The sequence below is a fragment of the Chiloscyllium plagiosum genome, chromosome 24 (assembly GCF_004010195.1).
Source record: "Chiloscyllium plagiosum isolate BGI_BamShark_2017 chromosome 24, ASM401019v2, whole genome shotgun sequence".
NCBI lineage: Eukaryota > Metazoa > Chordata > Chondrichthyes > Orectolobiformes > Hemiscylliidae > Chiloscyllium > Chiloscyllium plagiosum.
The window spans coordinates 30,774,342-30,800,325 of NC_057733.1; the positions used below are offsets into that span (position 1 = coordinate 30,774,342).

At 41.9% G+C, this 25,984-nt stretch overlaps 2 protein-coding genes across 2 annotated transcripts in view; one reads left to right on the forward strand and one right to left on the reverse strand.

The window, feature by feature from the left end:
- engase (endo-beta-N-acetylglucosaminidase) overlaps positions 1–4,647 on the reverse strand; it is a 61,884-nt gene extending 57,237 nt beyond the window's left edge. Inside the window, exons 1-2 of the mRNA XM_043714672.1 lie at positions 4,218–4,647; positions 2,597–2,673 (exon numbers count right to left, since the gene is read on the reverse strand). Of these exons, the coding sequence (XP_043570607.1) occupies positions 2,597–2,673; positions 4,218–4,345 (205 nt within the window). The 5' untranslated portion in view covers positions 4,346–4,647. The remainder of the gene's footprint in view (positions 1–2,596; positions 2,674–4,217) is intronic.
- The window catches only part of rbfox3a (RNA binding fox-1 homolog 3a), a 1,786,123-nt gene that overhangs the window by 1,749,280 nt on the left and 10,859 nt on the right, over positions 1–25,984 (forward strand). The gene's annotated exons all lie outside the window — the stretch shown is intronic.

A 25,984-nucleotide genomic window follows, 5' to 3' on the forward strand; every position in this document is an offset into this window, starting at 1 on the left:
TGTACAACAAGGAGACAGACCATTTGGTCCATCTCATCCACGCTGACCAGATATCCTAAATAAACCTAGTCCCATTTGCCAGCATCTAGCCCATATCCCTCTAAACCCTTCCTATTCATATAACCATTCAGATGCCTTTTAAATGTTGTAATTGTACCAGCCTCCACCACTTCCTCTGGCAGCTCATTCCATACACACACCACCCTCTGCATGAAAAGATTGCCCCTTAGATGTCTTTTACAGCTTTTCACTGTCATGTTAAACCTATGCTTTCTAGTTTTGGACTCCCCATCCTGAGGAAAAGACATTGTCTACTTACCCTATCCATGCCTCTCATGATTTTATCAACCCCAATAAGGTCATCCCTCAGCCTCCGCGCTCTAGGGAAAATAGCCCCAGCCTAATCAGCCTCTCCCTATAGCTCAAACCTTTCAACTCCAATAACATCCTTGTAAATCTTTTCTGAACTCTTTGAAGTTTCACAACATCCTTCCTATTGCAGGGAGACCTGAATTACATGCAATATTCCAAAAGTGGCCTAACCAATGTCCTGTACAGCCACAACACGGCTTTCCAACCCCTGTACTCAATGCTTTGACCAATAAGCAATTGCTGGCCAAAGATGCAGGTTTAAGTTCTGTGAAACATGTCCTTCAAGGGGCATTTGCATTAATAATACACCTGAAGAATGCAGATTCACATCATTTGCAATCGTATCATTGTGCATGTGAAATACAGGCAGTGTCCCAGTGTGTGAGGTCCACTGTTTCTCATAAACAATGTCGACTGTGTCATTGGTCCTTGCAGTTTGTAGATGGACATTTCTGTGAGGCAGAAGTAATCAGTGACAGTCTTAAAAGGGGCTCCTCTGGGCCACAATGCGCATAGAACTAATGTCAGACATTATAGTGTACACAGTAGTATGGAACTGACTCTCTATACCTGAACTGTAAGTATAATTTATGATTAGATTAGATTCCCTACAGTGTGGAAACTGGCCCTTCGGCCCAACCAGTCCACACCGACCCTCTGAAAAGTAACCCACCCAGACCCACTTCCCTCTGACTAATGCCCCTATCACTATGGGCAATTTAGCATGGCCAATTCACCTGACCTGCATATAGAGTCATAGAGATGTACAGCATGGAAACAGACCCTTCGGTCCAAACCGTCCATGCCGACCAGATATCCCAACCCAATCTCGTCCCACCTGCCAGCACCCGGCCCATATCCCTCCAAACCTTTTCTATTCATATACCCATCCATCTTTGGACTGTGGGAGGAAACCGGAGCACCCGGAGGAAACCCACGCAGACATGGGGAGAATGTGCAGACTCCATACAGACAGTTGCCCGAGGCTGGGATTGAACCTGGGTCCCTGGTGTCATGAGGCAGTAGTGCTAACCACTGAGCCACTGTGCCATCATGCTAGCTATATGTCAGGAGAAGCAGTGAATTGGAAACACATTAACAGTAAAGGACAATTCCAGCTTGCCAGCATTTGACTGGGTCACAGGCAAGATTCAACGATACTACTAGCACCAGGGATAACAACATGTGAATGCCCTGACAGTACCAAATTCTTGGTAGTGGTAGCATCAGGCTAACATCAGATGAGAGGAGCTCCATCAATGTGTGGTAGGTAGTTCATGAGGCGGTTTTGCAAGAATAGTGTGAAAAAACTCATCGGCCCTCATGAAGAGAAACCCTCCATGAAACTTAATGAAAATGATACCAAGCCAAAGTATGATACTATTCAACATGGTAAGAACCCTAATGTCTGTAAGGTCCCTCAGTGAAAGATGAGGAGCTATTCTTTAACCTTACACTGAGGTTACTTGGAACAATGTTGGTGACAGAGGGCAAAGAGGCCAGAAGGAGAGCAAGATGGAGAATAAAAATGGCAGGCAACTGGAAACTCAAATCATCTATACAGTCCGAACTGAGATGCTCAGAGAAGCAACAACTCAATCAAAGTGGTTTCCTTTGCACCCAACGTAAAGAAGAATACAATTACTAGTTTAAAATAAACTTAGTTAAAAAGAAAATCACACAACACCAGATTATAGTCCAACTGGTTTATGTGGAAGCACTAACTTTCGGAGCATTGCTGCTTCATCAGGTAGTTGACGATCTGATGAAGGAGCAGCGTTCCAAAAGCTAGTGCTTCCAAATAAATCTGTTGGACTATAATCTGGTGTTGTGTGATTTTTAACTTTATACACCCCAATCCAACACCGGCGTCTCCAAATCACAAAATAAACGTGGATATTCTGGGTGGATCTTGATTCAAACAATTCATTTTCTACATCTTGAACAATAATGAGATACTTGAGAGCATTTCAAAAAATCATTTTATACCCCACAACATAAAAAAATTGGCATTACAGCTTGGAAGGAAATAAAAGGTTCCCTCATTCCAACCAATGCTTCAAAACAAAACGTGTCATATCTCCAGTCGGTTCTGAGTGATAAAGGCTCACAACAAATACAATAGTGAAACATTTTCAAAAACCAACATTTGATGCATGTAAAATTACTGGCTACTTTGCCTGCAGTCTCACCGACTGTGTTCGCTATAGTTATATGTACTCACCAAGCAGCTGAGGTGCGTCGTACTGAACTGTGTGATCAACTTGATGCTCCACTGGATGAGCTTGATTAACAGCGACACTACAAAACAGACATTAATGCAAGTCAACATTTAATCCTGTAATAATGTGTAATGTATTTAAAACAGTAGAGAATCAAATGTGGTAGTCAAATAAAAAACAAATGCCCAACTACTTTGCAGTTAAACAGTGAGTATAATTAAGTTGCATGTGACATCACTAAGAGAAGACAACAGAGTTGTTAGGAGAACAAAAACCTCCCCAAGCATGTTCAAATTGTAACAGAGAAGTTTCAGCAAGATGTTTCTTGAACTCAGCAGCAGATATTTTCCCTCAACTGTCATCCCTTTTTTAAAAAAATTATATCAGACAATAGTTTACAATATCAGCATTAAACATGCAGAACTAAATTACAGTGACACAAATTAACATTACACAGTGTTAAAAATCACACAACACCAGGTTATAGTCCAACAGGTTTAATTGGAAGCACACTAGTTTTCGGAGCGACGCTCCTGCATCAGGTGATTGTCCTTCCTGATGCAGGAGCGTCGCTCCGAAAGCTAGTGTGCTTCCAATTAAACCTGTTGGACTATAACCTGGTGTTGTGCGATTTTTAACTTTGTACACCCCAGTCCAACACCGGCATCTCCAAATCATAACATTACAGTGTGCACCAGCATCTGTGTTGCAAAGTTAAATACAACCTAACTATTAATACAAGGTGACAAGAAAGGTTCAAAATTGAATTCTCATTCTACACTGCATCATCAATCTTGCTTGGATTGGTTTTTAAGAAGAACTGCAATTGCTAGCGAGAAAAGGAGTTATTTGGACCCAATTGCAAAATGCGAGGATGTTGTTGCCAAGGAAAAGCAGGGCTGATTTTAGCGATGTTGCCAACACACTTGCTCACAAAGAAAGAGTGGTCATTTGGTTAGGACACCAGAGGGCAGTATTATCTCAGGAAATTTACTCAAGGACATCACAGGAGAAGCGGCGCGTGGAATAGCAAGGTTTCATTTTCGAAAATAGAATGGCCTGGGCCTACAGTACAAAATCACAGTATAATTAAAAGTGATTAATTACTGGTTTCCACAATATATATGGAGTTTCAAACAGAAACCATCTGTCGAAATTTTATGACAGGCTTTTGGACATGTGAACATCTTGACTACTCGTTATAAGATTTAGTTCCTGCTGGTTTTCTAGAGACTTTACTGCTGATGACGGTGAGTTGCTGGTGCTGTTTTAGAATAACAGAATACCATGTAAAATATACCACCCAATTATTAAAAACCCTGTTTCGGATCTGCATTTCCGAACATCTTAAGTTTTTTTTTGTTGTTGCGATTTTCTGCTAACATTTACCATTGTGAGTCGCTACACCAATCTTTCAACAAGTTTCATTGTAAGAGGGGAGCCTGAGCAACAGGCATGACAGAAATAGGTACAGTGGGGCGAGAAATGAATGGGAAGTGGAGAGGATATGCAAACAAAAGGCAAAACGTTTTATAACGTTTTATAATTCAGATTCATGGGCTGAAGCAGAGATGCTCATATCCACTGTAACACCTGGGCGGTTTGCCCATTCCGTGTACTCACTCATTGCTGTTCACGTTCTTCCTGCTGTCACCTGCAGTCAATGTGCCGCTCTCTGCCTGATCCTCTGCTGCTGCCTTCCCCCCAGATTCAGAATCAGACAGGAACCTCTTCCTTTTACTTTTCTCCATCTCCCGCAACACAAACTGTCGTGTTACCAATTCTAACGGCAGCTCTTTGAGCACAAGTTACACCAAACAACCTCGAAACGCGTTTGTTTACAGCGGGCCCGATGGAAGAGCTGCCCTGATTGAAGTCTGCTCCAAGTGGAATCAGCAAAAGGCTAACCTTAGAGTCTGCTTATGGGTGGGGATTTAGCGGCAAGCGCTGTTTGTACCACTGTTCAAACCTTTTGTCACTTTCTGACCTTGCACTGTACTAAGACCCGAACTCTGCAGTTACAGCCAAACTCAGTGATCTCAATCACTCGCTCCCTCTGCTGTTTCCGCAGCCAGCCCCTGATCAAGGGGATTTAAATAACAACGTGCATGGGCAGGGATGATCTCGAAAACACACCAGAATCGGCAGCAATTTGCACGAGTCGCTGGGTCAAAATCCAGGATACTGCTATTTTCGGGACAGTACACTTCTTTTCCAAAAAAAGAGCTTTTTGTTGATTGTTAGTCATGAGGTGAGAAAGCATTGGGCGGGGGCAAAAAGGCTTGGAGTCACGCAGAGGGTGGTACGGGTATGGAATGAGTTGCCAGAGGATGTGTTGGAGGCTGGTACGATTGCAACATTTAAGAGGCATTTGGATGGGTATATGAATAGAAAGGGTTTGGAGCGATATGGGCCGGGTGCTGGCAGGTGGGACGAGATTGGGTTGGGATATCTGGTCGGCATGGACGGATTGGACTGAAGGGTCTGTTTCCATGCTGTACTCTATGACTGATGGTGAAGAATCAGCTCATCATCTGATAAAGAAACTCTCCCATTTCTGTTCAGTTTTAGACACTTCAGATGATCAATGGGAGACATTTGGGGGAAAGAGTAGGTGAAGATGACAGACCTTATGAGAAAATGTCCAGCCATATGTTTATTCAGAGTTGTAAGTTGCAAGTTTCTGAATTCCCCCTTTGGTGCTTACAAAGATAATTATTATGCATTCACTTTTTCAGCAGTTAAATTACCAATTTAACAAGTACGGTTTTCCCTTGTAGCAAGATTATCTAAATCTGGTAACTTACAGTTTATGGAATTTATACACTTTTCCAGATTATAAACTCACAAATACAGCACAGCTGTGCTCTGTTTCAGATTATTGTTGTTGGATCTTAGAGTCATAGAGTCATAGAGATGTACAGCTTGGAAACAGACCGTTCGGTCCAACCCATCCAAGCCGACCAGATATCCCAATCCAATCTAGTCCCACCTGCCAGCACTTGGCCCATATCCCTCCAAACCCTTCCTATTCATAAACCCATCCAAATGCCTCTTAAATGTTGCAATTGTACCAGCTTCCACCACATCCTCTGGCAGCTCATTCCATACATGTACCATACTCTGTGTGAAAATGTTGCCCCTTAGGTCTCTTTTATATCTTTCCTCTCTCACCCTAAACCTATGCCCTCTAGTTCTGGATTCCCCCACCCCAGGGAAAAGATATTACCTATTTACCCTATCCATGCCCCTCATAATTTTGAAAACCTCTATAAGGTCACCCCTCAGCCTCCGACGCTAGAGGGAAAACAGCCACAGCCTGTTCAGCCTCTCCCTATAGCTCAAATCCTCCAACCCTGGCAACATCCTTGTAAATCTTTTCTGAACCCTTTCAAGTTTCACAACATCCTTCTGATAGGAAGGAGGCCAGAATTGCACACAATATTCCAACAGTGGCCTAACCAATGTCCCGTACAGCCACAACATGACCTCCCAACTCCTGTACTCAATACTCTGACCAATAAAGGAAAGCATACCAAACGCCTTCTTCACTAGCCTATCTACCTGCGACTCCACTTTCATGGAGCTATGAACCTGCACTCCAATGTCTCTTTGTTCAGCAACACTCCCTCGGACCTTACCATTAAGTGTATAAGTCCTGCTAAGATTTGCTTTCCCAAAATGCAGCACCTTGCATTTATCTGAATTAAACTCCATCTGCCACTTTTTAGCCCATTGGCCCATCTGGTCAAGATCCTGTTGTAATCTGAGATAACCCTTCGATGTCCACTATATCTCCAATTTTGGTGTCATCTGCAAACTTACTAACTGTACCTCTTATGCTCACATCAAATCATTTATGTAAATGACAAAAAGTAGAGGACCCAGCACCAATTCTTGTGGCATTCCACTGGTCACAGGCCTCCAGTCTGAAAAGCAACCCTCCACCACCATCCTCTGTCTTCTACCTTTGAGCCAGTTCTGTGTCCAAACGGCTAGTTCTCCCTGTATTCCGTGAGATCTAACCTTGCTCATCAGTCTCCCATGGGGAACCTTGTTGAACGCCTTACTGAAGTTCATATAGATCACATCTACCACTCTACTATCAATCCTCTTTGTTACTTCCTCAAAAAACTCAATCTAGTTTGTGAGAAATGATTTCCCACGGACAAAACCATGTTGACTATCCCTAATAAGTCCTTGTCTTTCCAAATACATGTACATCCTGTCCCTCAGGATTCCCTCCAACAACTTGCCCACCACTGACATCAAGCTCACTGGTCTATAGGTCCCTGGATTGTCCTTACCACCCTTCTTAAACAGTGGCACCATGTTAGCCAACCCCCCAGTCGTCCGGCACCTCACCTGAGACTATCAATGATACAAATATCTCAGCAAGAGGCTCAGCAATCATTTCTCTAGCTTCCCACAGAGTTCTAGGGTACATCTTATCAGGTCCTGGGGATTTATCCACTTTTATGCGTTTCAAGACGTCCAGCACTTCCTCTCTGTAATATGGACATTTTGCAAGATGTCACCATCTATTTCCCTACTGTCTATATCATCCATATCCTTTTGCACAGTAAATACTGATGCAAAATACTCATTTAGTATCTCCCCCATTTTCTGTGTTCCACACAAAGGCCGCCTTGCTGATCTTTGAGGGGCCCTATTCTCTCCCTCGTTACACTTTTGTCCTTAATGTCATTTGTAAAATCTCTTTGGATTCTCCTTATTTTATTTGCCAAAGCTACCTCATGTCCCCTTTTTGCCCTCCTGATTTCCCTCTTAAGTATACTCCTACTTCCTTTATACTCTTCTAAGGATTCACCTGATCTAGCCTGTCTATACCTTACATATGCTTCCTTCTTTTTCTTAACCAAACCCTCCCTCAATGCCATTAGGATGACAAATACTGCATCACCAATGATACACATATCAATTAATTGTTTTACAATTCTAATTTCCAACACTTAATAGGTAGAGTAGCTGTTGATTTTGTCACATGCTTTCAAACAAACTGCAACTATTACAGCACTTGTTGAAAGACCTGCAAGTTTGAACAGATCCTAGGCATGAGATTTTTAGTCTTTACCTTCAGAGTTGGTTGTTTGCATCTTTGCTTTGCTTATTTTTTAGAGAAGAATCACAATTATTACAGTACAGAAGGAAGCCTTATGGCCAATGGCTCTGGGACCATCTGACTTTGTACCAAATTCCTACCTTTTCCATGTAATCCTGTACATCGTTTCTGTTTAAATAATCATACAATGTCCCTTTGAACATGTCAACTGAAACAACCTACTTCCAAAAAATTTCTCGGCAGTGAATTACAGATATCCTAACTAATTCTTTTTCTCCCCTCACATTTATTATTTAAGAAAACACTTTAAAACTGTACCCTCTTCTTGGTCCTGTTTTATGTAAACAGTGGCAGAGAAGTGGCAAATGGAGTTTAATTTAGATAAATGCGAGATGCTGCATTTTGGGGAAAGTAAATCTTAACAGGATTTATATACTTAAAGGTAAGGTTCTAGACCACTGTTGGAATATTGCGTGCAATTCTGGTCTCCTTCCTATCAGAAGGATGTTGTGAAACTTGAAAGGATTCAGAAAAGATTTACAAGGATGTTGCCAGGGTTGGAGGATTTGAGTTGAATGGCTAGGGTTGTTTTCCCAGAACGTTGGAGGCTGAAGGGTGACCTTATAGAGGTTTATAAAATCATGAGGGGCATGGATAGAGTGAATAGACAAAGTCTTTTCTCTGGGGTGGGGGAGTCCAGAACTAGAGGGCATAGGTTTAGGATGAGAGAGGAAGATAGAAAAGGGACCTAAGGGGCAGCATTTTCACAGAGGGTGGTGCACGTATGGAATGAGCTGCCAGAGGAAGTGATGGAGGCTAGTACGATTGCAACATTTAAAAGGCATTTGGATGGGTATATGAATAGGAAGGGTTTGGAGGGATATGGGCTGAATGCTAGCAAGTGGGACTAGATTGGGTTGGGATATCTGGTCAGCATGGATGAGTTGGACCGGAGGCTCTGTTTCCGTGCTGTAAATTTCTATGACTCTATGACGAATTGCTGGAAAAGCTCAGTAATCTGGCAGCATCTGTGGAGAGAAATCAGAGCTAATGTCAGAGTTAAATCTGAGAACTGAGGTTCTGATGAAGGGTCACTTGACCCAAGACATTAACTCTGATTTCTCTCCATAAATGCTACCAGACCTGCTGAGCTTTTCCATCAATTTCTGTCTTTGTTTCTGATTTCCAGCATCCACAGTTCTTTCAGAGTTTTCTTTTACATCCAATCAAGTAGTTTTAAAAAGTAGTCAGCACTGTAATGTCAGTAAATATTGCAATAATGTGCATTCTCAAAGACACCACTAAAAGCAATGAGATTAATGACCTGATAACGTATAGCTAGTGGTATCAATAGAGATCAATGATGGCCAGGACAGAAAGAGAACTATCCTGACTTTCCTCATTAACTGTTCTTTGTTCTGTTATGGGATATCAGCTGGACCAGCATTTAGTCCCCTGGAAAAGATAGTGGTGAGGCAGGAAGATAAAGCACTGCCGTCCCGGGGTATAGGTACACTGACAGTGCTGTTAGGAAAGGAGTTGCATGATTTTGACACACTGGTAATGAAGAAACAGCAATATAGTTGCAAGCCAGGGTGTGGTTTGAAGGAGCACTTACAGATGGAGATGATCTCAGGTATCTGTTGATCTTGTCCTTCTCGATAGTGGTATTTGTAGGTTTGGATGGTACTGTCTAAGAAGCTTCAGTAAGTTGTTGCAGTGCATCTTGTAGATGGTGTGCACAGCTGCTACACTGTAAATGTGGAGGAAGTGAATGTTTTTAAGGTGATGGATGTGATGCCAATCCAGCAGGTTGCTTTGAATTGGATTGTATCAAGCTTCTTTAGTGTAATTGGAGCAGCATTCAGTCAGAGAGTGGGAAGCATTGCATTACACTCCCAACTTATGCCTTGTGGATGATGGAAAAGTGAATTGCCACAAAATTCCCAAACTGCTTTTGCATCTACAGCAATTATATGGATGGATCATTGGTCAATGATAACCCTCAGAATGCTGATTTGATCATTTTAATAATGGTAACGCCATTTAATGCATGAGGAACAGTTAACTTCTCTCTTGTTAGAGATGGTCATTGCCTAGCACTCGGGTGATACAAATGGTTACTTGCCACTTATCAGCTAAAGCTTGAATGTTGTCCAGGTCTTGCTGCACATGGACATGGACCACTTCAGTATCTGAAGAGTGCCAAATGGTGCAGAACATTATGTAACTTTCAGCGAACATCCACACTTCTCACGTTATGATGAAAGGAAGGACTTTGATGAGCAGATGAATGTGTTTCAACCTGGAACAGTACCCTGAGGAACCTCTCCAGTATTTGATGGAATTGCAATGATTGCTCTGGTTACTGGAGGTCAATCTATATTTGTGCTACATGCAACACTGACAAGTAGTAAGCTTTCCCCCCGATTCCCATTTACATCAGTTTTGCTCGGACTCCTTTATGACGCGTTCAGTCAAATGCTATCTTGATGTTAAGGGCTTTCACTCTCACCTCTAGTCTTTTATCTACGTTTTGACCAGGACTACAACTGGGTCAATAGCTGAGCAGCCCTTACAGATCAGCACTATCAACAACCCCTTCCATTATTTAATTGAAAATAGACTGATGGGTCAGCAATTGGATAAGTTGAATTTGACCTGCCTTGTGGGTATTGGATATATCCAGGCAAGTTTCCACTATTGTGCAGATGCCAGTGTTGTCATTGTACTGGAACAGCTTAATTAGAGGTACAGTTAATTCTGCAGCACGTGTCTTGAGGACTAATTCCAAAATGTTATTTGGGCACATAGCTTTGCAATATCAAGTACCTTAAGCCATTTCTTGATATCACATTGAGTGAATTGAATTGGCTGAAGACTGGCATCTATGAAGCTGGGCATCTTAGACTTTGGCTGACGGATTATCCACTCAGCCCTTCTGGCTGAAGATGATGCAAATGCTTCACCTTTGTCTTTTGCACTGGTGTGGCTCCCCCACGATTAGGAATGGGGTACTTGCAGAGCCAACTCTGACTGTTGTTTTTTTTTAGTTGTCCACCACCGTTCAAGACTGATCTGTTAGTTGTAGGATCACTTAGCTCTGTCTATCACATGCTATTTCCACAGTTTGCCTTGCAAGTAGCTCTATCAGGATGACACCTCATGTGCCTGGTGCTGTTCTTGGCATGTTCTCCTGCACTCTCCATTGAACCAGGGCTGACCTCCCAGCTTGATGGCACCTGTAGGGTGAGGAATATATTGGGCCATAAGATTACAAATTATGTTTGAATATAATTTTGTTTCTGCTAATGGCCCAGAGTGCCTCATGGGTGCCAGGTTTAAGTAGCTAGACTGTTCTAAGCCCATGCCATTGAGCACAGTGATAGTGTTGTACAACATAATTAATGGGATCCTCACTATAAAACTGGGACTTGGCTCCATGCCACTATTTGGTACCTTGTGCTGATACTATCTGTCACCAACAGATCATATATAACTGGCACATTGGTGAGGACAATGTAGAGCAGGTTTTTCCCTTGCTAGTTCTTCACCACTTGGCCAGTAGCTATGTCCTTTCAGACTCCACCAGCTTATTCAGTTGGAGTGCTACTGTGCCACACTTGGCGATTGACATTGACGTTCCCACACAGGGTACATTCTGTGTCCTTGCCATCATCAGTGCTCTTTCCAATTGGTATTCGACATGAAGGAGTGCTGATTCATCAGTTGAGGGAAAGTGAGTAAAGTTGGTAAGTCATAATCTGCAGTTTGACTAGATGCGACAGGTTATTGTTAAGGATTCCCAGGGCAACTTCCTCCCACTCTAACCCCACTGCAATGTCACCGCTGCAAGGTCAACCTGTCGGTAGATCAAGAGACAACAGGGGTAATGATGGCAGCATCTGGAGCATTGTCTGCAGAATATTTAAACCCTTGCTTGTCTAATCTGTGGGATAATTCTTCCAATTTTGACACAAGCCCAGATGTCAGTAAAAATGACTTTGCAGAGTTGACAGTTGCATGTGACATTGTCATTTCTGGTGTCTAGGTTGATTGTAGAGTTTCCATTACATTTCATTGTTTTCGATTGTGTAATGCTTGGTCCAACTGAGTGGCTTACTAGGCCATTTCAGAGGGCAGGTAGAATTCAACCACCCATTTAGTATTTTTAGACTTACAGGAAAGAGTGTTAACACTCTGCAAGGCTGACAAATTTTCTTCAACTTCCTCCCTCAAATCACTGACTCACAACTAACTGTCTAGAGTTTGATCTAATTCTTCTTCCAAACTGAAAGGGGCTGTTTTTTAAGTTGTAGACAGAGGGACAGTAAGAGTGAGGGGAACAAATGGTGACAGTCTCCAGAGCCAAAGGCAAAGATTGCAAATGGTGATGCCAATTGGGTGTTAATGGGTGTTAATGATGATGGTGTGAAAGGGAGAAAATGCCCTTACTGCAAAGCCAACAAGACACAACCATGTGAGCAAATGGAAGGAAATTGGAGAAGCAAACCAGGGTAGGACTGATACAATTAATGGTAAGGTCTTGGGGAGTGTTGCCAAACAAAGAGGCCTGGGGTTCAGGTGCATAGTTCCTTGAAAGGGCAGTCGCAGTTTGACAAGGTGATGAAGAAGGTGTTTGACATGCTTGCCTTCATTGGTCAGAACATTGAGTATAGGAGTTGAGACATCATATCACAGCTGTACAGAGCATTGGTGCAGCCATTTTTACAATCCTGCATATAATTCTGGCCACCCTGCTATAGAAAGGCTCTGTTAAACTCGATAAGGTGCAGAAAAGAGTTATAAGGTGTTACCAGGGCTGGAGGGCTTGGGTGATAGGGAAGGGCTGAATGGGCTGGGGCTTTTTTCCTGGAGCTTTGGAGGCTGACGGGAACTTTGTAGAGGTTATAAAATCATGGAGGCATGGACAGGGTGAATAGAAAGGTCTTTTTCCGAGGGTAGGGGAGTTCAAACCTAGGGGGCATAGGTTTAAGGTGAGAGGGGGAAAACTTTAAAATGATCTGAGGGGTAACTTTTTCACAAAGACGGTAGTGCATGTATGGAACCAGCTGCCAGAGGAAGTACTGGAGGCAGATTCAATTATAATATTTAAAAGATATCTAGCTGGGTGTATGAATAGGAAGAGTTTAGAGGAATATGTGCCATATGCCAGCAAATGGGACCAGATCAGATTGGCATGGATGAGAAGGCCAGAGGGGTCTGTTTCTGTGCTGTATGACTTTAAGACTCTATAACTAATTTAAGATGGTCAGTTGAGCTCATCAAGTGACTCACTTAAATTTGCCAGTTCATCACAAAAGGAATACGTTCAAGCTTTTTAACTGCTTTGAATTACCCATGAATTTGAGCAGCCTGCAGTTGCTTGTAGCTTTCTCCGTGCCATTGGCCTGTCCAATCAGATTCAACTTGCCAACCAGTCAGCACCCTTTTCTCTTATTGCCAAATTTCAAAAGATCGTAATTTTTACATTCTCGCTTTTGTCCTGATGAGGACAACATGAAAAACGTCAGCAATATGCCTCTGTTTTTAGTGAAATTCATTTTTTTGGAAAACCTGTTGGCTTCAGTTGTGTTCAATTCAACTGAGTCAACCTTTGTAGTCTATTTGTGCAATTTACCCTTGGAAAATCTTATTTGCTGTTGAAGACTAATAGTATTGTGTGGAACCTTTTAGTTACACAAAGGGCCAAATGGCATACTTCTGCTCCTGGTTCTAGTTCTTATGTTCTTCACTCTCTATACATAAACAAGATGACCTGATTATAACCTATTAGAAATACGAAACAGTAAATGCTAGTAACACACAAAAGATCACAGAATCCCTCCAGTGTGGAAGCCCATCAGCCCATCGGGTCCATACTGACCCTCTGAAGAGCATCTGACTTAGATCCAATCCCCTATCCTAACCCTGTAACCCTGCATTTCCCACGACCATTCCACCGAGCCTGTATATCCCTTGACGCAACAGGGCAATTTAGCTCGGCTAATCCACCTAATCTGCACATCTTTGGACTGTGGGAGGAAATCAGAGTACCCAGAGGAAACCCACACATATACAAGGAGAATGTGCAGATTCCACAGTCACCTGAGGCTGGGATCGAACCTACATGTGGCAGCAGTGCTAGCCACCATGCCACCCAAAAGTTCAGTCAATATCTATAAATACAAGCCTGCGGTTCAGCTGCAGAGTTTGAACTTTATAATGGAATTTGTACTGTCATATTGCTCCACTGTGTCATCCTTTACTATACAATGTAACATTAGAATTATATATCATCACCAAATACAACTGTTATAACCTAATATCGATGTTTAAAGTTCAGTTCAGGAAAGCCATAATTTCCTTTTATTTTGTGCTTGTCATTCATAGTTAAACGTTGATTTTGCCGCAAGTCTAAAAATCTTTTTAGCAATCCAACTGTTGGATTGTTTTATAATATAACAGATTTAAACTATGATGCAGTGATCTATATCAATTATAAATAGGGTAAAGAAGTGTTTTATTTGAAAAACTTTGCAAAATTCCAAGTAAAATACAAAGTGCTAAGGTACGTGTACTTGTTTCAATACAGTGAAAAATGCTTGCTATATAAATATATATGTTTCAATTACATCACCAGTGAGGAGGGTGGCTGTTGACTACAGGATTATATCAATGGCTCTGTTGTGTGTGTGTAAAGATATAAAATGAAATTTAATCCACAGACGTGCAATGTTATGCATTAGAGGATGGCAAGGAAAGCAAGGGAGTAAAGGTAACGCAGTGTGTGTCTCCCATCCAAGTACTAACCAGCAGACTCAGGCCAGTTTCAAACTTGCATGGAAGACCACCTGGGAATACCAGGTGCAGTAGCCTTGAGTCCTCTTGTTGTGCAGTGGTAGTGTCCCTACCCCTGGACCGCAAGGCCCAGGTTCAAGTCGCACTTGCTACAAAAGGTGTATAATAACATCTCTGAACAAGTTAATTAGGGGAGAAAAAAGGCAGTGTCTGCTGACCTCCACAACTGCAAGTACACGCATACCTGGAAACAATCCTAGACCCACTGGGACACGATGAGGTCCTGCAGTCAGATCAGGACAGATGAATAGGTGACAAGAAGACTTAATGCTAGATTTTACGTATCTCCCACATTCAAACTCACCAGGGGGATGTATTAAGAACAGATCTAAGCCTCTAGCAGTAAATGCTATTATTTTGCTCCTTTGAATGTTAGGTTACTAGCCAATAGTTATCTGTTTTCTCACCTTCTCTTTGTGAACTAGCAGGGTTATGTTTGTTAATTAGCAGGGTTACGTTTGTTACTTTCCTATCCATAGGCTCTGATCTGCAATGTGAAAGGCCAAAATCAATGAAATCATGATAACTGCAGTTATCTCATTTAAAAAAACGTATGATGCAGACTGTCAGTTCCATTAATTCTCCAGCATTGTTTCATTTATATACTGATTTCCACACATTCCCTTAAGGCTTCAATATTTCACATCTGATCCTGTTATGTCTACAACTATGTTTTTGATGCTTGTTTTCTGATTAATGCCTCCAACTCCCTTGTTTGGGGGTTGATGCTGTGTAACTGCAATTTGATATGCTTTTATTTTTCATTGATCCTTTGTTTAAGATCAGAATAGGAACAGGAGGAGGCTGTTCGGCCTCTCAAGCCTACTCCACCATTCAACAGGATCATGGCTGATTCAACATTCATCATGCCCACTTTCCTGCCCTATCCCTATAACCCTTGATTCCCCGACTGATCAAGAATCTATCTATCTATCTCAGCCTTAAATATACACGAGGACCCTGCTCCTACAGCTCTTTGTGGCAAGTAGTTCCAAATACTCTCAACCCTCAGAAGAAATTCCTCCTTATCTCAGTCTTAAATTTGCGCCTCTTTCTGGTCATAGAGACCCCACGAGGGGCAACACCCTCTCAGCATATCCTCTGTCAAGCCCTTAATAGTCCTATGTGTTTCTATGAAATTACCTCTTAGTCTTCTAAATTCCAGAGAGTACAGTCCTAACCGGTTTAACATTTGATCATAAGACAGTCCCTCTTTGCCAAGGTCATCCCAGTGAAGCTTCTCTGAACTCTCCAGTGAAATAAGATCTTTCCTTAAATGAAACAAAAACTGCTCTTAGTACTCCAGATTAGGTCTCATCAGCACCTTGTACTGTTTTTTTGAAACAGGTATTATATTATTTGCTTTCTGTAGCATTTTCTGCTTGCTGAGAATTTGTTATCTTTCTCCTTTTTTGCACTGAGTCTCAATGCTTTTCTTTAGCTTTCTACCCATATATCCAAATCCTATCACTTTTACTTCAGTTTCCCTATTTAGCTTCTGTGCTGTGACCTTCCTTCCAGTCTGGTGCGGGCATGCCTCCCCCAAGCACTACAACTCCATCTGCACAGCTCACTACCTAAACTAGCTATCTGTCGGGGGAGCAGTATGTGATTTACTGCAGGGTAAAGTGTCCAGTTACACAGCCTGCTGCAGCTACTCTCTTCCACAGTCTACAAGCCAATGTTCTCATATTTCTTGCTGCACCACAGAGGCTGCTTTAAAAACACTAGCTGCCAAATTATTGGAACTAACAGAACCAAAAATAGTTCAATTTATTCTCTCATATTCATTGTGCAAGATGAACAAGTTAAAAATGTAAGTGAACTTCAACTTTACTTGAACACAAAAGCAAAATTGTTGGACTGTACCACAAATATTTTCACATGGTGTCTGTATGCCACTGTGAAGCCAAACTATAATCTGCGTCAGGTATGAGCAAATTATTTATACAACCAATGCAATGATTCAAACAGACAGTTTAAAGTGGATGGGAACCTATGACTGAAGATTAGATCACGTAAGTGTTAAAGGAGTGATGGTGGGGGGGAGCGCGACTGTGTGTAGTGGAAGGGAAAGGGAGGCTGTATTGTTGATGGGGATATGTGAGATAATTAACAGTTTCAAACCACAGAGTCTGCTGTGAACCAAGACAGGGCGAAGGGGAGGGCAGTGCATTTGGAATGCCTGGCTGCTCTGATCAAATACGTTTGCCAAATGTCTGTGGTTTTACTTGTTTGTGACTTTCTCCCAGGTTCTGGGAGCAGCTGCTCAGGAGAACAGTGACATAATTCAGAAGGAAGGCAAAAGCTGATTTCCCAAAAGATGTCCAATGCTGGAAAAAATCAATAATAGCTGAGTTGCCTGAAGCTGGAAATCAAGCAGATTAAATTTGGAGAAAATGGCTGATCAAAGTGTTCCCAGTTCAGATTGAGGGAAGTCACCCATATGCATTGACATTCAGATTTCTAATGTTGCATGTGCAGATATTTGTTAGCCATTTGTTAAAAAAACACAACAATTCAATTAAGTCCAAGGGTATCAAAAAGTGTAAAATATTACAAAAGTGCATTGCCAAGTATGTTAGTTTGGCTCATTACAGCATTTTTGTTTCTGAGTCAGAAAGTTCCATGCTTTAAGAGTAGAATTAAGCTCAGTTCAGGTGATAGTGAGGGTGTGCTGCTCTGTCGAAGATGCTGTCCTCCAGGTGAAACTTTAACTGGAGGTTTCTTCTGCCAGTTTGGATAATGGTAAAGGTCTTGTTTGATAAAGAACAGAGAATTCCTCCAATACCCAAGCTGACAATCCACCCTCAGAAATCTAGCTTGTCCCTTGATGGATGCACTGTTCAAACCTTAAGCAGGTCAGCTGAAAGCCTTGAAAACTAATAATTTTGTCAGGTCAGATGCCTTTGCTTCATGGGATATTCTGATTGCATTGTTACATGGCAAACCACAGGCCTAAATTGGAGCAGCCTCTCCTGAGACCCTGTTGTGGCCCAGCACAGTAGAGAACCATGGAACAGTTACAGCATAGAAAGAAGCCATTTAGCTTATTGTGTCTGCAATAGCTGACGAGGCAACCAACCCAATTCTTTTTCCCTGATCCATAGCTTCAGGTGCAGATCCACATTCCTTTCTAAATGAGTTTTATCCTTAACCATCAAACCAAGCAGCAAATTCCAGACACTCACCACCCTCTTGATGAAAATGTTTTTCTCATGTCCCCTCTAATCCTACTACTAATCACTTTAAAATTGTGCCCTCTGGTAACTTTTGGATTCTGGGTAATCCAAGATGGAAGATGGGAAACATTTCTGGCTGTAACAGGCTGTTCCTTTGAGGTATTTAAGGTGTTGGAGGTGATTTCCATGAATTCCAGGAGCAACAATTTTTAGATAGTGGAGAGAGAGAGTGAGAGATTCACAATTGACCTTGGAGGAACCTGTTTGCAAGAGGTCACAGTACAGAAACAGGTAAGTGAATAGTTTTAACTATAGCCTTGCTGTAAATCTACAATTGTGAGGAGAGTAGGTTCTTTATTGAGTGTATGTTTATTGAGATATGTCCCTGAAGTCATAAGTATTAAGTTAGCCTGGAGCAGTATTTTGTAGAGGAGTAAGACAATGCTATTTTCTGGGTCTGTAGATTGGAAGAAGCAAAAATGGCCTTCAGTAGAGTGATATGCTCTTCTTGTCGAGTGTGGGAACTTAGGGAGAGTTACGTGTTACTGAGGATTATATCAACAACAAATGCCACGAGTTACGAATCCTATCAGATCAAATGGATCAGATGGAGCGACAGTTAGAGGCAATGAGGAATTTACCAGAGCTAGTGGGTGTGATGGATGGCAGTTATAAGAAGGGAGAAAAGCCACAGATACACGTAGGTAGGTTAACTCCAGGAAAGGTAAGAGAGGGAGGGAGGTAGTGCAGGAGTCTTTTGTGGCTATCCGCATTTCAAACAAGTATGCTCTTTTGGAAAATGTAGGAGGTAATGGATTCTCAGGGGAACATAACACGAGCAGCCAGGTTTCTGGTACAGAGACAGGCTCTAATGAAATGAGGGGTATGTCGGGTTCCAAGAGATTAATTGTGTTAGGGGACTATCTAGTCAGAGGCACAGACAGACATTTCTATAGCCAGCAGCAAAAAGTAAAAATGGTGTGTTGCCTCCCTGGTGCCAGGATCAAGGATGTCTCAGAGATGGTGCAGAATGTTCTCAAAGGGGAGAGGAACAGCAGAAGGTCATTGTACACATTGGAACCAATGACATAGGAAGGGAAGAGGATGAGACTTTGAAGGGAGAATATAGAAGGTTAGGCAGGAATTTAGAAAGGAGGTCCTCGAGGTATCTGAATGATTCGCAGTCTATGAGCTAGTGAGATTAGGAGTAGGAGGATATAGCAGATGAATGTGTGGCTGAGGAGCTGTTGTATGGGAGAAGGATTTACATTTTTGGCTCATTGGAATCTCTTCTAGGGTAGAAGTGACTTAAACAAGAAGGATGGATTGCACCTGAATTGGAAGGGGACTAATATACTGGCAGGAAGATTTGCTAGAGCTGCTTGGGAGGATTCAAACGAGTAAGGTGGGGGATGGGGGACCCAGAGAGATAGTGAAGAAAGAGATCAATCTGAGACTGGTACAGTTGAGAAAGCAAGTGGGCCAAGTAGTCAGGTCAGGCAGGGACAAAGCAGAGAACTAGGTAGGACTGATAAATTAAACTACATTTATTTCAATGCAAGGGGCCTAACAGGGTAGGCAGATGAACTCAAGGACTGAGATAGCATAACAATCACAGAAACATAGTTCAGGGATGGACAGAGCTGGCAGCTTATTGTTCCAGAATACAAAGGTTACAGGAATGACAGAAAGGGAGGCAAGAGATGAGGGGGATTGGCATTTTTGATAAAGGATAGCGTTACAACTGTATTTAGGGAGGATATTCCCAGAAATACATTCAGGGAAGTTATTTGAATGGAACTGAGAAATAAAGAGATGAAAGGAATACTGATGAAAAATCTCAGACTCCACCCACCACTTCCCACTACTGTCCTTGATTGACCCTAACCTTACTCTAATCATTCTTTTATTCCTGATTTACACATAGAAAGGTTTAGGGTTTTCCTTGGATCCTATTTGCCAACGACTTCTCATGTCCCCTTCTGGCTCTTCGCAGCTCTCTCTTAAGGTCTTTCCTGGCTAACTTGTAACTATCAAGCACAATAATTGAGCCTTCATGTCTCATCCTAACATAAGCCTTCTTCCTCTTGACAAGAGATTCAACTTTTTTGATAAACCACAGCTCCCTTGCTCAACCACCCTCCCTGCCTGACAGGTACATACTTATCAAGGACATGCAGTACCTGTTCCTAGATGGTCACAGGAAGAAAGGACGTGAATTACATAGAGAAGTTGGAGTTGTTCTCCTTTGCAAAGAGAAAGTAAAGAAGAGGTTCAAATAGATGTTCAAGATCATGAGAGATCCAGATACAGTAGTTACAGAGAAACTGTAGAAGGGTAAAGAGTGAAGGGATGCAGAATTATGGTGTTTGGCAAAGGAACTAACACAGACAAGAGGAATTGTTTTTGTGTGTAGCGAGTGGTTTGGATCTTAAATGTATTGCTTGAGAATATGATGGAGGTAGATCCAATGAGAGTTTTCATCCAGGAACTGTAAAGCACTTGAAGGAAATAAAATTACAGGGCTATGGGGAAGGCATTGGCAGAGAGCCAGCATGGACACGACTAACTGAGTACCTTCCTTCTGTACTGTATCAGTTCGAAGATAGTGTTCTAAAGAACGGTCACTGGACCCAAAACTTTGACTCTGCTTTCTTTCCATAGACACTGCCAGACCTGCGGAGTTTCTCTAGCAATTCCTGTTTTTGAGTGAGTGATTCCATGTTGGTTATTACACCCAATAAAATGGGTCTCATCAAGTGTGTATGTGGGTCACAATGGTGTCCAAAAGTGTCACCCAGAATCAATATTAATGGGGGATGGCTCAGAATGACACAGTGAAACCTGGGTAATGAGTCCTCTTACCAAAGGGGGCTGACTAACTTTGTTCCCTATAGCTTAAGGTAATTATTTGCCAAGGATGCTCCAAATTTTCCTCCAACACTGAGACATACATTAGATATTCTTCCAGTACAGCTGCTGAAATGGCTACCCAAGGAAATGCCTGCTTAATGTCACAGAAAAGAATCCTCGTACAAACACAATACAAATGGATATCACACCTTGGTTGGAGCATTTATAGTTTTAAAAAGGCTTTTAAAAGTTCAGAGCAAATAGCAGGAGAGATTTTAGGGAAGAGAGAGAGAGGGTAGATATGGCTGAGAGCTTTGTCATAGCTAGTAGGACAGGAAGAGCTGGAAAAATGTACAAAAAGAAAGAACTCACAAAAAGAAAGACAAAGATTCATCTTTGTCATCTCTACATAGCAATGTGTTATTTTAAAAATGCAGCCATTATTGTTATGTCGACAAACCTAACAAATTTGTGCACAGAAATGTGCTGTCAACATCAAAGAGATTAATAAGTCATCAGAACGTTACAGCTGGAAGACACAAGGTGGGAAAAGCCTGGGAGCGAGATTTAATACTAAGGCATTCAGAAACAGACCAGAACATATTTGGAAGGAGATTGAAGCAAGAATGGGAAATTGCAAGACATTCATGGGCCCTGCAGTGGAAAGGCTGGTTAGATAGTCAGTTAGATATGTATTCCAATTGGAAAAAATTGAAGGTTGTCAGCTTGTTATGAAAGTATAACAATGGCAGATCAGAAAAGAAACAAAAAGTATCATAGTGAAGTAGAATGTGAGTCGCATCACAACCAGGAAAGGTGATGTAATAGGAGGATATAGAAATTCAACATCAAATAAATATATAAATTGGTGATGACATTGACAAGTGGAACTGGAATGTGTATATTGTAGTCGAATCATTTAACATTGGAACCAGACTAAGCATTAAATGAAATAGGAAGATTGTCACGCTATCACACAGAGAGGGATATTATGATTGTAATGCCTGCAAATACTGGGAACCCTCATAATCTAGTGAAGGGCGATAGTTAAAGATGGGTCAGAGGGAAACCTCTATGCAACACAAAGAAAAGAGGAATCCCACTGATACTGTAGAGCCAAAAAGGATCAATAAACTTGGGATCATATCATTTTCCTGCTTGGATGTGGTGAGCTGCTGTCAGAAACACAAGGGATACCACCATTGTGGAATGCACACTATCAAGGGTGCCATTAGCAGCACAAAAGGGCCCAGTGCTGAGGAATGTGTACTGGCTTAGGAGTTTCTAGATATACCATACACTAACCAGAGATGTGTCTGGGAGATGTGAAACTCTGTAATCATTGTACATGTCCTGTAATCCTGTGATGGAAACCACAGAAACCTATGAAACCAATCAGAACATAGAACATTACAGCGTAGTACAGGCCCTTCGCCCTTCAATGTTGCGCCGACCTGTTATACCAATCTAAAGCCCATCTAACCTACACTATTCCATGTACATCCATATGCTGGTCCAATGACAACTTAAATGTACTTAAAGTTGGCGAATCTACTATCATTGCACGCAAAGCATTCCATACCCTTACTACTCTCTGCCTCTCAGCCCAGCTCTGCAGCTTATCTATGTCTCTCTGTAACTTACAACATCCTTCGTCACTATCCACAGCTCCTCTGACCTTAGTGTTGTCTGCAAATTTACTAGCCCACCTTCTACACCCTCATCCAGGTGGTTTATAAAATGATGAACAGCAGTGGACCCAACACCGACCCTTGCGGTACACCACTGGTAACTGAACTCCAGGATGAACATTTCCCATCAACCACCACCCTCTGTCTTCTTTCAGCAAGCCAATTACTGATGCAAACTGCTATATCTCCCACAATCCCATTCCTCCACCTTTTGTACAATAGCCTACTGTGGGGAACCTTATTGAACGCTTTGCTGAAATCCATATACACCACATCAACCAATGGGTTTATTCTCATCTACCTGTTTGGTCACCTTCTCAAATAACTCAATAAGGTTTGTGAGGCACGACCTACCCTTCACAAAACCGTGCTGACTATCCCTAATCAAATTATTCTTTTCTAGATGATTTTAAATCCTATCTCTTATAACCTTTTCCAACACTTTACCAACAACTGAAGTAAGGCTCACTAGTCTATAATTACCAGGGTTGTCTCTACTCCCCTTCTTGAACAGGGGAACCACATTTGCTATCCTCCAGTCTTCTGGCACTATTCCTGTAGACAATGACGATTTAAAGATCAATGCCAAAGGCTCGGAAATCTCCTCCTTGGCTTCCCAGAGGACCCTAGGATAAATCCTGTCTGGCCCAGGAGACTTATCTATTTTCACACTCTGCAGGATCTCTAATACCTATTCCTTGTGAATCTCAATCCTACCCAGTCTGGTAGGCCTGTATCTCAGTATTCTCCTCGACAACATTGTCATTTTCTAGAGTGAATACCGTCGAAAAATATTCATTAAGTGCTTCCCCTATCTCCTCTGACTCCACAAACAACTTCCCACTACTATCCTTGATTGGCCCTAATCTTACTCTCATCATTCTTTTATTCCTTAAATACCTATGGAAAGCCTTAGGGTTTACCCTAATCCTATCCGCCAACAACTTCTCATGTCTCCTGCTGGCTCTTCTGAGCTCTCTCTTTAGGTCTTTACTGGCTACCTTGTAACCTTCAAGTGCCCTAACTGAGCCTTCACATCTCATCCTAACATAAGCCTTCTTCTTCCTCTTGACCAGAGATTCCACTTCCTTCGTGAACCACGGCTCCCACGCTCTACAGCTTCCTCCCTGCCTCACAGGTACATACTTATCTAGGACACACAATAGCTTTTCCTTGAATAAGCTCCACATTTCTAATGTACCCATCCCCTGCAGTTTCCTTCCCCATCCTATGCCTTTCCCCCAGCTGTAACTCTTGCCCAGTGGTATACACCTATCCCTTTCTATCACTAAAGTAAACCTGACATAATTGTGATCGCTATCACCAAAGTGCTCACCTACTTCCAAGTCTAACACCTGGCTGGGCTCATTACCCAGTACCAAATCTAATGTGGCTTTGCCCCCTGTTGGTCTGTCTACATTCTGCATCAGGAAGCCCTCCTGCACACACTGGGCAAAAACTGACCCATCTATAGTACTCGTATTATAGTGTTCCCAGTCAATATTTGGAAAGTTGAAGTCCCCAATGACAACTACCCTGTCTCTCTCACTCCTATCAAGAATCATCTTTGCTATCCTTTCCTCTACATCTCTGGAACTATTCGAAGGCCTATAGAAAACTCCCAACAGGATGACCTCTCCTTTCCTGTTTCTAACCTCAGCCCATATTACCTCAGTTGACGAATCCCCAAACATCCTTTCTGCAACTGTAATACTGTCCTTGACCAACAATGACACACACACACACCCTTTTACCATCTTCTCTGTTCTTACGGAAACATCTAAATCCTGGAACCTGCAACAACCATTCCTGTCCCTGCTCTATCCATATCTCCAAAATGGCCACAATATTGAAGTCTCAGGTACCAACCCATGCTGCAAGTTCACCCACCTTATTCCGGATGCTCCTGGCACTGAGGTCGACACACTTCAAACCAACTTCTTGCTTGCCGGTGCCATCTTGCGTCCCTGAAACTTGATTTCGGACCTCCCTACTCTCAACCTTTTTTATATCGAACTACAATTTTGGTTCCCATCTCCCTGCTGGATTAGTTTAAACCCACCCCAAATCAGACTTATAGATGCATAAATATAAGACTCCAACTACTTTTGGGGAAGCAGGCTGTCAGAGTGCTGATTCATCTGTGTACACATATGAAATAAACCTGTTGTCGTTGAACCTTCAATCACCTGTTTGTATCATTTTGGCCTATATCAAACAGTAATTCAAAGTTGGATCAAGAGGAGTTTGATGGATAAATTATGGAAAATGTGGAAGTATGATGAATATTGAAGGAGAACTTGTAACAGGATTTTGGCATCAAGGCCAAGACATATTTTCTCTCTTGTTAAAGTTTTGCTTATGTGTCATTGGGTTAGAAATATGTCTGTGCTTTGGAGAACGGTGACAAGAGAAGTCTCTCCGATTATGTGAGCATTAAGTGCACCATCCAGAATGTTTTGCAGCAATTCTTATTGTCATTTCCTCTGGGAAACCACTTCTTTGTGATGTGCTAGGGGAAAATAGATCCAAGGTTACTGTGGGAACTTCCAACAGACAGCTGTTTTTAAATAAAGACATCTTCCATTTTTTTAACAAAAAGAGGTTGTATTATTTTGTTTTTGAAAAGAAGACTGAGACATCTCCCAAAGATGCAATATTGTCTGTAGTGTGATTTAAATACAAATGAATAAAAAACATTTCTCAATAAAAACCAAAAGAACTGCAGATGCTAGAAATCAGAAACAAAAACAGAAATTGCTGGAAAGGCTCAGCAGGTCTGGCAGCATCTGTGGAAAGAAATGAGAGAGTTAACATTTTGCGTTCAGTGGCCCTTCAGAACCGATGTGGCTCGGTTAAAAAAAAGAGAAATATTCCTCTACTTCTCCATTTCTTCACATGTTTCTTTGCACTCCCAAGATCATGATTGCCTGCTAATCTCTGGCACCCAACCAATTAACCTAGGGGTTAATCCTCAGATTGCCTGAAATCTCTCTCCTACTCTTTCTCATCATTCCCATGGAATTCAGGTGCATTTCATCTCATAATATACTGATGAAGTTCTGGAGTTGAAATGGGCTGGGATTTTTTTTAAATCAGTGCAGCCATGAGGAGGTGATGTTGCTCAGTTCATTTTCCCATGCCGCAAATCTGGTCTTGAGACCCATTATCCTTGGAGGCAAAGACAATTCATAGCTGCTGCTTGATTGTTCAAAGGAAACAAAATGTACTTTTTCAATGGCTATTTGCAGTTACATTGTGCATTTCATATACAAAAATATTCCAAGGCCTTTCACAGAGGTTAAATTCTTCAAAAATGTGCAGTGGACTTGAAGTAGAGATTCTGGTAGGGATGACAGAAGGTTAGCTGAAGACTTGATTGTTCTGGAGTCTTTGAAAAAAGAGAAGTGAGAGAAAAGGTAGGGGAGTTTAAGGAAAGACTTCCCAGAGATTGGGTCTTACACTGTTGAATACCCAGCCATTAATAATGGCAGAGGGATGCACCGTTAGCCACATAACAGAATTCTTGGGGAGATTGTAGGCTGATGAAAATTACAGAAATAGACTGGGACAAGGTCACTAATAAATTTAAGCATGAGGGTGCGAATCCTAAATAGAAAAATTGAAATCAGGAAGCCTTGCTCCAGCCTCTGTAAGAATACTGTGGCTCACTATTGCCCTGAGTTTGTCCCCTATCTGCGAAATGTCTTGTTTCTCCAG